The sequence below is a fragment of the Saccostrea cucullata genome, unplaced genomic scaffold (genome assembly GCF_032062105.1).
Source record: "Saccostrea cucullata isolate Sc308-1 unplaced genomic scaffold, CSIRO_AGI_Scuc_v1 ctg854, whole genome shotgun sequence".
NCBI classification, from domain to species: Eukaryota; Metazoa; Mollusca; class Bivalvia; order Ostreida; family Ostreidae; genus Saccostrea; species Saccostrea cuccullata.
This window is the reverse complement of record NW_026934639.1, coordinates 147852-157649: the sequence shown is the minus strand read 5'-3', so window position 1 is coordinate 157649 and position 9798 is coordinate 147852. Positions and strand designations below refer to the sequence as shown.

At 34.3% G+C, this 9798-nt stretch overlaps 1 protein-coding gene across 1 annotated transcript; it reads right to left on the bottom strand.

The window, feature by feature from the left end:
* Positions 1-852: 852 nt before the first annotated feature.
* Positions 853-7999, bottom strand: LOC134241108 (synaptonemal complex protein 3-like). The gene is made up of 8 exons (XM_062723195.1): positions 7803-7999; positions 6896-6959; positions 6743-6777; positions 6377-6494; positions 5890-5989; positions 1633-1731; positions 1421-1525; positions 853-1053 (listed from the first exon to the last, which is right to left on the bottom strand). The coding sequence occupies exons 1-8, from the start codon at positions 7927-7929 to the stop codon at positions 1000-1002; spliced, it is 702 nt and encodes a 233-aa protein (XP_062579179.1). The 5' UTR covers positions 7930-7999; the 3' UTR covers positions 853-999.
* Positions 8000-9798: the final 1799 nt, after the last annotated feature.

Genomic DNA, 9798 nt, shown 5'->3' with positions numbered 1-9798 from the left:
TTGCTGACTATGAAATCATTTTGAATGACCTACTGTGGTCAGGCCTTGCCCCCCCCCCCTTCTTCCCTTTCTCCTCACACACATTTTGTGAAAGCTGTCATTACGAGTCTTATCTATTAAGCTTTTCTATGACAAACCCTTCAAAATGTTCTCTATTTTTAAATGTTATACTCTGTTACCTTGACGTTTGACCTACTTTTAGAAAAGTCAACATTGGTGAAACTGCCTAATTTTTGCAAGAGAAAAGTTGGGGGTGCATATTTGACATGTGTGTCACCTGTGACAACTTCACTAGCCAAGGGTTTCTGATATGCTACTCTCCTCATGAACCCTTGGGCCCTACCCTAGCCTTGAGGACCATGATTTAAGATTGAATGTATACCTTAGTGGGAAAATTGAATTTCATTCATTAGTCCATGTTTTCTGAAAAGGTTTCAAATATTCACATTGTATACTATTTTTCATAGTTATTATTCACATTATATACTATTTATCATAGTTATCTCCCTTAAAAAAGAGAATAGCAAATCTATTTGTATATAAAAATGGATTGTCAAGGTCCAAGAACTTGTTGCTAGTTTGAAATGGCCAATTGGTTCTGGAGAAAAGGAAAATTTAAAAAAATAGTTTATGTTTATGTAAATGCACCAGACAAAATTTAGTCAATTGTTTTGGCTCTGGCAAGCTAATAATGCAATTCATATTTAACAGGAATGACCTTTTTTCTCAAATGAAACTATATAGTTAATGTCACTTTTTTAATCTTTGATAATACTTCAACAAGTTTAAACTGAACTTTTCAACATTCAAAATTTCAACAAGTTCAACATTTATGAACTGAACAAAAAAGTGTTCCATTTTAATATTTATTTTATTTCAAACTTAAAATTCATAATTTACATAACAAGTATAGTGTCTACAAGTAACAAAGAAATAGAAATAAAACATCAACCGATCATGATTCAACCTCATCATAGATTTTACCACCATTAAAACATTCTAGAATAGCATTGTTTGCAGGGATTTCCTCACATTTGCCATTTCTTGCTGTTGCTGAAAAAAGATTTTAAAGCATATTATAAACTAGCTGTCAGACAATACCAGATATTCAAACTTTCTTTTGTTTGAAATTCATCAGTTTGGAATCAATCCGTTTAATTTTCACAACTTCAGTGGAAAACATTCTTCACAAATACACAGCAAAATAAATTGTTTGTGACAATAAATATTCATGAGTTAAAGAAGATCACAAATTTTGCGAATATTTCTCTCACGCAAATAAGTAACTTTACAGTACTTTAATGCAACATGTACAATCCGTACAATACACATAACTGAATTGCTTTTCATATAAAACTATTTTGTTTGGAATTTTTAGTATAAATTTAATGTACATTATGATGTACAGTTATAGACTTACAGTGTCCATGAGTATTTTTTTTTGTAGAAGAGACATTTCTTTCTTCAGTTCCGACTGTACAGATGATTGCTGATTATGGTGACATCTCTCCAGCTCCTCAATTCCCTGTTGTCATTACAAACAGACATTGTATTTATCAGATTATAACTCCAGTACATGTACTATTTTGTCTTAACATAATGATTCAAGGGTGAACAATCATATAAACTGACCTTAGTGAACTGTTCATGCAGCTGTTTTATAGTTTTTAGCCTCTGACTTTGTACAACTCTTGCCTGTTGAAACATTTTCTGCTGTTGCTTAAACATTTGCTGTGGAGGAAATAAAATGACAATGTGCATTTATTCTAAAATAAATTTACAGAATCTCCCAAAAACTATTATATACACCATATATTGTAATTTTGTTTCATTTATGAAAATAAATTTGAGAGAGGGTGATGCAAATGATATTTACCAAACATTTAAATAGACATGTACAACTCAGTGTGCAAGTCTTTCTCACTTTAATGTATAAAATGATAAGGACTCATTTGTATTGATAATCGCTTTACTGATATAAAATACAGAATTCTTACATTAAATATAAAACAAAACAAGAGGCCCAAGGGCCTTGAATCGCTCTTCTGATAAATTGTACAATCTATCACTTCTATTAGAAGCCTCCAACTCTATTAGAAACATAAGACCCAAAATGCAGCAACTTACAAAGTTTAATATTATTAATATAATATTTAGCCAGTTAAGACTGAAGATATTATAACATAATTATAAAATACATAAGTAGGTCACAGTGACCTACCTTCTGATTGAAATTTTCTGAGGACTCAAGATACATTAATTGACAAAGACTGATGATTCTGATTAAATAAGTACCTGAGATATTCAAAAGTAGGTCACCATGACCTACTTTTTTGGTCAACATTCTCTGAAACCCCAAGATGCCTCAACTGACAAAGTTTGACAATTGTGTGTCAATAAGTACCAGATATAATTAAATATAGCCATAAAATGTCAAAAGTAGGTCATGGTGACCTACTTTTTGGTCAATGATCTCCGAAAACTCAAGGTGCCTAAACTGACAAAGTTTGATGATTCTAAGCTTATACGTACCTGAGATATTCAAAAGTAGGTCACTGTTACCTATTTTTTGGTCGACAATTTCCGAAAACCCAAGATGCCTCAACGGACAAAGTTTGATGATTCTTAGCCAATAAGTGCCTGAGATACTTAAACATAGCCATAAAATGTCAAAAATAGGTCATTGTGACCTACTTTTTGGCAACACCGTTCATCAAAATCAAAGATGCATCAACTGACAAAGTTTGATGATTTTAGGTCAATAAATACCAGAGATACTTAATTATAGTCACAAAATGTCAAAAGTAGGTCACCATGACCTACTTTTCAGTCTTCACGAAAACTTTTCAAACTAACTGGCCAGTCGGACCAGTGAACTTTCAAACTTTACGGGCCCACCAAAATTTTTACTGGCCCCTTAATTAAATAATAAAATAAATACATTTTCATAACTGTAAATTTATACATGTTTATATTCAACTTTCGAAATAATTTTTCGTCCCTTGTTGCATTTCGGTAAGTTGTTCGTTGGAATTTTGCACATTTTACGTACTAGTTAATAGTTACTAGCTAGTTCCGGTTGTTACGTAATACATCCATGTTCGAAAAGGGTTATCATAATACGATTCAACAACACGTGCTTGTTATTTTTATTTTTTATATTAATGAAATTTATGCAAGTAAGTCTTTTAGTATATATTGACTGTGTATGATTTTAGAATCAACAAGCCTATCAGACTTCTTGAATTTTGATTTTCACTGACCCGACATCAAAATTCACTGGCCTCGGTCTTCGGACCAGTGAGTTTTCGTGAAGACTGACTTTTTGGTCGTCACTCTCCGAAAACCCAAGATGCATGGACTCACAAAGTTTGATGATTCTAAGCCAATAAATACCTAAGATACTTAAATATAGCCATAAAATGTCAAAGTAGGTCATTTGACTCTCTTTTTGGCACATTTTTCAAGGACCCAATTAAGATGCATCTACTGACCAAGTTTGATGATCGTAGGTCTGAAGGTAATCAAAATATGCGTTTTAAACAATTTGAAAACAAATGTCGGCAAAATTCAAAAAGTAGGTCACAGTGACCTACTTTTTCATAAATATGTTTTAAGGTCCCAAGATGCATCAAAGTACAAGATTTGATGATTCTAAACCTCCCAGTGTCTGAAATAATGGGATTTAATGTTTTTGAAAGGATAAGTCATAAAGTTCAAAAAAGTAGGTCACAGTGACCTACTTTTAAGTTGACATTGTTTGAGGACCCAAGATGTATCAACTGACAAAGTTTGATGATCATAGGCCTTAAAGTGTCCAAAATATGCCTTCAAATCAATTTGAAAACAAATGGCCGCAAAATTTAAAAAGTAGGTGACCTACTTTTGAGTTATCATGATGTGAAGTCCTAAGTTGCATCAACTTACAAGATTTGATGATCCTAGTCCTTATAGTAAGCAAAATATGCACGATTTTTATTAATTGTAAATTTAGGTCAACTTTGAAGTGACCTTGAGACCACGCCCTTTGCCTCAGGGTAATTCCCTGTGCAAATTTTAATCTTCGACATATCCTGATCCTTGTATGTAAGTTTGGTGAAAATCTGCCTGGTGGTTATGGAGAAGATTTTTTAACAACCAGTACTTTTGGTTTTGTTTTCCTGATTATCTCCCCTTGTTTAAGGGTCCCAACCCTTATTTTAGTATAAATGGTAGCCCTTGGTCCAAGGATACCCTGTGACAAATTTGGTACTGATTGGCCAAGGGGTTCTTGAGTTATGGCCCATATTCTAAAAAGTTTACGCACACCGCATAGCATCTTTGAGCCTTTGGCTCAGAAGAGCTAAAAATTCTTGGAGTATGATTGTAAAGTACTAACCAGAAGTCTCTGTCGAGACTGAAGCTCTTCTGGTTTGCACTTACAGCAAAGGAAGAAAAAAGTACTTAGAGAGTTGGGAATTGAAACTTTACAACAGCTATAAATAGAATAATGATCCTTGATTATAAGTCTTTTTGTGTTCTTAGTGTAGTCTACTTGCATGCCACATTATATTATAATCAGACTAAAAGTGTATATGGAGTAGCATTTGAGAGTATTTCACAGAAATTTCTATTTTTAGTAACTACTGCAACAATATTCATAAAAATCAAAAATCGATAAATAGAATTATAAACCTTAGTGTAGTCTACTTGTGTACCAAGTTATATTGATATCAGACCAGAACTGTAGGAGACGTAGCATTTTGAAAGAATTTCACAGAAATTTCTATTTTTAGTAACCACGGCAACACCGTTCATCAAAATCAAAAACCAATATACAGAATTATGTATCTTAGTGTAGTCTACTTGTGTGCCAAGTTATATTGAAATCAGACCAAAACTGTAGGAGGAGTAGCATTTTGAAAGAATTTCACAGAAATTTCTATTTTTAGTAACCAGCAACAGCGTTCATCAAAATCAAAAACCGATATACAGAATTATGTATCTTAGTGTAGTCTACTTGTGTGCCAAGTTATACTGAAATCAAACCAAAACTGTAGGAGGAGTAGCATTTTAAAAGAATTTCACAGAATTTCTATTTTTAGTAACCACGGCAACACCGTTCATCGAAATCGAAAACCGATATCGAAATCGAAAACCGATATATAGAATTAAGTATCTTAGTGTAGTCTACTTGTGTGCCAAGTTATATTGAAATCAGATCAAAACTGTAGGAGGAGTAGCATTTTGAAAGAATTTCAGAGAAATTTCTATTTTTAGTAACCACCGCAACACCGTTCGTCAAAATCAAAAATCGATAAAGAGAATTATGTATCTAAGTGTAGTCTACTTGTGTGCCAAGTTATACTGAAATCAAACCAAAACTGTAGGAGGAGTAGCATTTTAAAAGAATTTCACAGAATTACTATTTTTTTCTAACCACGGCAACACCGTTCATCGCAGGGTTGAAAACCGATACATAGAATTAAGTATCTTAGTGTAGTCTACTTGTGTGCCAAGTTATATTGAAATCAGATCAAAACTGTAGGAGGAGTAGCATTTTGAAAGAATTTCAGAGAAATTTCTATTTTTAGTAACCACGGCAACACCATTCGTCAAAATCAAAAATCGATAAACAGAATTATGTATCTAAGTGTAGTCTACTTGTATGCCAAGTTATATTGAAATCAGACCAAAACTGTAGGAGGAGTAGCATTTTGAAAAATTGTTTACAGACAGACGGACAGACGGATGGACGCCAGACGCATTACTATCGCAGAAGCTCTTCTGGTCTCTGACCAGTAGAGCTAAAAATTGGAAGAATTCATAATTGCATGAGTGATATATTCACAAGTACATTTTCTTCTTAATTAGTCATAAAAATAATGTAATTTAAAGAAGATCCTTTACATTCAGTTTTTCCTCCTGTTCTTTAGTTTTCTCAATGTCCGACTCCCATTGCTGAAATACTGTACCAACTTGTCTTAAATACTCATCCTGCAACTTTTGCCTGCAAATATTTGATAAGATGATCGCAAGGGGCAGAATTTAATTTTAAAAAATTATATTATACTATAATGTACATGTATAATACAGAACATTTTGCATATAACAGTTATAATGATAGGATATTAAATATTTTTGGATTCCATTTTTGGAAATGGTAGAACCATAAAAATCATCCAACCTTAGGCATTATAGGAATCCAGACTTTATGTATATGACATTTAGTGTTTGCTTCTGTTTCCTCATCTTCTATGTGATGTGAGGAAGGATATGTATAGACAGTATAGTACTCTGTATTTTATAGCTTCTTACCATGCAATATGCATTTCCTCTCTTTTTAGCACTCAAGGTTAGCATTTACATTATAATTAGGTTCTTTCCTTTGTCATACCTTTCTGCCTGCTGCATCTTCCAGATGTCTTCCACTTTCTTGGTGCTAGATTTCAGTGAATTCTGAGTATACTGTTCTAGGCGCTTCCTCTTGTTCACCAATGTCTTTGATATGTCAGCTATAGCAGGAGAAATACATTATTTAAGATACAATCAATACAGCTCAAGTTCTTTTCTAATATTTATTTGAAGAGCAAGGCAAATCAACTGTTTTCACAATATATTCAATCAAGCAGGTAAAGACTAAAAAAATTTTTTTCTTACATATGACAGGTACATGTAGTCTCTATTAGAAGGGATAATGATTGTTGTAATTTTTAAAGCACACGTATTAAATACCAGTAGTAATACAGTATTTTTAAATTACCTCCAAAACATTCTAACATCTTCTGCATTTCTGATCTGTAATTAAAAGAAATAGTATTATCAAATTGATAAGTAGTATTTCACTTACTTGAGTTTCTTCTTCTAAAGTAAATAAATAAAAATATACACATCAAGAATAAAAAAAATGTATTACGAGAATTCATCACTGTTTTCATTTTCTCTCTTCTTCCCTTGTCTTGGTATTAGTGGGGTTTCTTCTACAAATATAATGAGACAATATCATGAAAATTAATTTGTTCTTTATAATGCAGCCATAACAATACATTTTACCCATCCCTCCCCTGGCTTTGTTTGCCTTTAGCAAATAAATTAAGCCACTCTATCATGCCCATCAGATTAATCATCGATTGTATAAAATGTGTCTCAAAAGGCCCTTGATACAGTTCGAATACCCCACATAAGTTTCAATATAGGAAACTTGAACAGATCCTATTTATAAATACCAGTTGAAATTAATTTCATCTTCATCGGCAGATCCAGAAATTTCAGAACGGGGGGTGGGGGGGCAGTAGAAGACAGAGGGTCAGGCAGCTGTACTGAAGCCCCCAATGGGTCTAAAGCAAGGGCTGACAAGTTCTTACAAATAAGAGATGTTTTTCCTTGATTTAAGGATATTGGACATATAAAGTTCAAAAAGTTCAAACGGAGGGGGGGGGGGGCGCACGCCCGGCGCGCCGGCCCTGGACCCGCCTTTGATCTTACATTTCTGAGGTCTTTTATATGCCTTCTGCAGTCTACCTTAAAATTACCAAATCTATATAAATGGAAAAAATTCTCAAGGCTTTTTTTTCGTTAAGAATTTTACACAAATTAAACCGGGTCCCTTTGGGGTTACTTGAAGTAATCAAAATTTCCCCCTCAATAGGAATCCCACAGTGACCCATTCAATGTAAAATACAAAAGAAAGAATTATAAATATTCAACGTTAATCCACATGTTTTCATTCCATTATTGAAAACTCCTTGAAAACCTGTTATCTGAAGGCTTTATATCTACCCTACACAGAATACCCCGGTAACTTCAAGTTCACGTGGTATTACCTCTTGCGGGACTGCTGCTAGGACTGTTATCTGAATCAGGTTCGTCGTTATCTAATTCAAGTTTATGTTTAGCTGACGTTTCTTCTTGTAGTTTCCCACTTCTATATTTTTTACCTCCTCGTGGCATAATGAAAGTTTAGCTGAAGACAGAGGATGCAGACGACTTGGCGACTTCCGGGTTCTTATTACGTAACATTTAAAACCAATGCCGGATAAATCCGTAATAGTGTTTTCTCTCGAATACAAAAATTAACTTTGAAGCGCAAAAAGGATTTTATTTATTTTTTTTTCATTTATATCATGCATAACAAAATCTCTTGTACCGATCATCTTATGCCTACTTCTATCTTAAAAACTTAATCATTTTTGCCAACCTAAGTGAGTTCGATCTACCCTACTTAGGCTATATTGGATACGGATTTCCTTTACTTCATAAATGAAACATATGGAGATAATGAATTCAAGATCAAAAGTCCAGAAAACAATACAAAATAGTAGCAGAGCAAACATGGACCTCCAAAACATCAAAGGTTGGATCAGGTGCCAAAGAGGAGTGTGCATCCCCTGCCGACCAGTCACACCGGCGCACCGTGTGCTCCTTGTCATGATCGGTAAAACACGGGAAAATCGGTCGTCAATTCATTGTACAAATAATATTAATGAACTAACAATTAGTATGAAAAAACGTCAGTCAGCATTTGACTCAATGATAAATTGTATTTGCTGACAAGGTCATTGACTCATTGTATTGACCATAGAACTTACGAAATGATGATATTCTTGTTTCATCAATTTGTTTGTCAATAGTTTACCTCGTTTTAGAAATTGTTCATACGTAGAGCATGCTTTTTCGTATCGAAGCAACTGAGATATATAAACGCCGTATGCAGGTGATGAATACAATCCGGGAGAGATACAGTGCAGGGTAAAGCAAATGCTCTAATAAACACTAATCTTTTATACTCTATGAAAATATAAACTTCTACATGTTCTTATAGACGAACTGTTGTGCGGAATATTATAGAAGTATTGAATATCATATGTGGATTGATTCTCAAAAGCCCATTTGAGAATTCTATAAACAAAACAAATCGATGAAGAGGGCATAATTTATAAGGATCCTTGGGAATTCAAGAGGTGGGATCGGGTGCCTAGGAGGAGCAAGCATCCCCTGTCGACAAGTCACACTCGTCGTGAGCTGATCAGATTGACGGAGCATTCCGTAGTCAAATTCAATATAATTTTTTTTAAACAAGAGGGCCATGGGCCACATCGCTCACATGAGAAGTTATGTAAAACTTTAATTCCCCATGTGACCCCGCCCTACCCCCCGGGGGCCATGTTTGAACAATTTAGAATCTATACTACCCCAGGATGCTTCCACATAAGTTTCAGCTTTTCTGGCCCAGTGGTTCTTCAGAAAAAAATTTCCAAACATGCATTTTTCCTATGTATTTCTATGTAAAACTTTGATTCCCCATTGTGGGACCGCCCTACCCCCGGGGGTCATGAATTGTACAATTTAGAATCTACACTAACCCAGGATGCTTCCACATAAGTTTCAGCTTTTCTGGCCAGGTAGTTCTTGAGAAGAAGATTTTAAGATTTTTTCCTATATATATTTCTATGTAAAACTTTGATTCCCCATTGTGGCCCCGCCCTACGCCCGGGGGTCATGATTTGAACAATTTAGAATCTACACTACCCAAGGATGCTTATAGATAAGTTTCAGCTTTTCTGGCCAGGTAGTTCTTGAGAAGAAGATTTTAAGATTTTTTCCTATATATATTTCTATGTAAAACTTTGATTCCCCATTGTGGCCCCGCCCTACCCCCGGGGGTCATGATTTGAACAATTTAGAATCTACACTACCCAAGGATGCTTATAGATAAGTTTCATCTTTTCCGGCCCAGTGGTTCTTGAGAAGAAGATTTTAAAAGATTATTCCTATATATTTCTATGTAAAACTTTGATTCCCCATTGTGGCCCCGCCCTA

Coding starts and splice junctions, on each gene's coding strand:
- LOC134241108 (XM_062723195.1), bottom strand. CDS start 7,929: ATGCCACGAGGAGGTAAAAAATATAGAAGTGGGAAACTACAAGAAGAA. Junction 6,495..6,742: donor GATGTTAGAATGTTTTGGAG/GTAATTTAAAAA, acceptor CTCCTGCTATAG/CTGACATATCAAAGACATTG. Junction 5,990..6,376: donor AAGATGCAGCAGGCAGAAAG/GTATGACAAAGG, acceptor AAATATTTGCAG/GCAAAAGTTGCAGGATGAGT.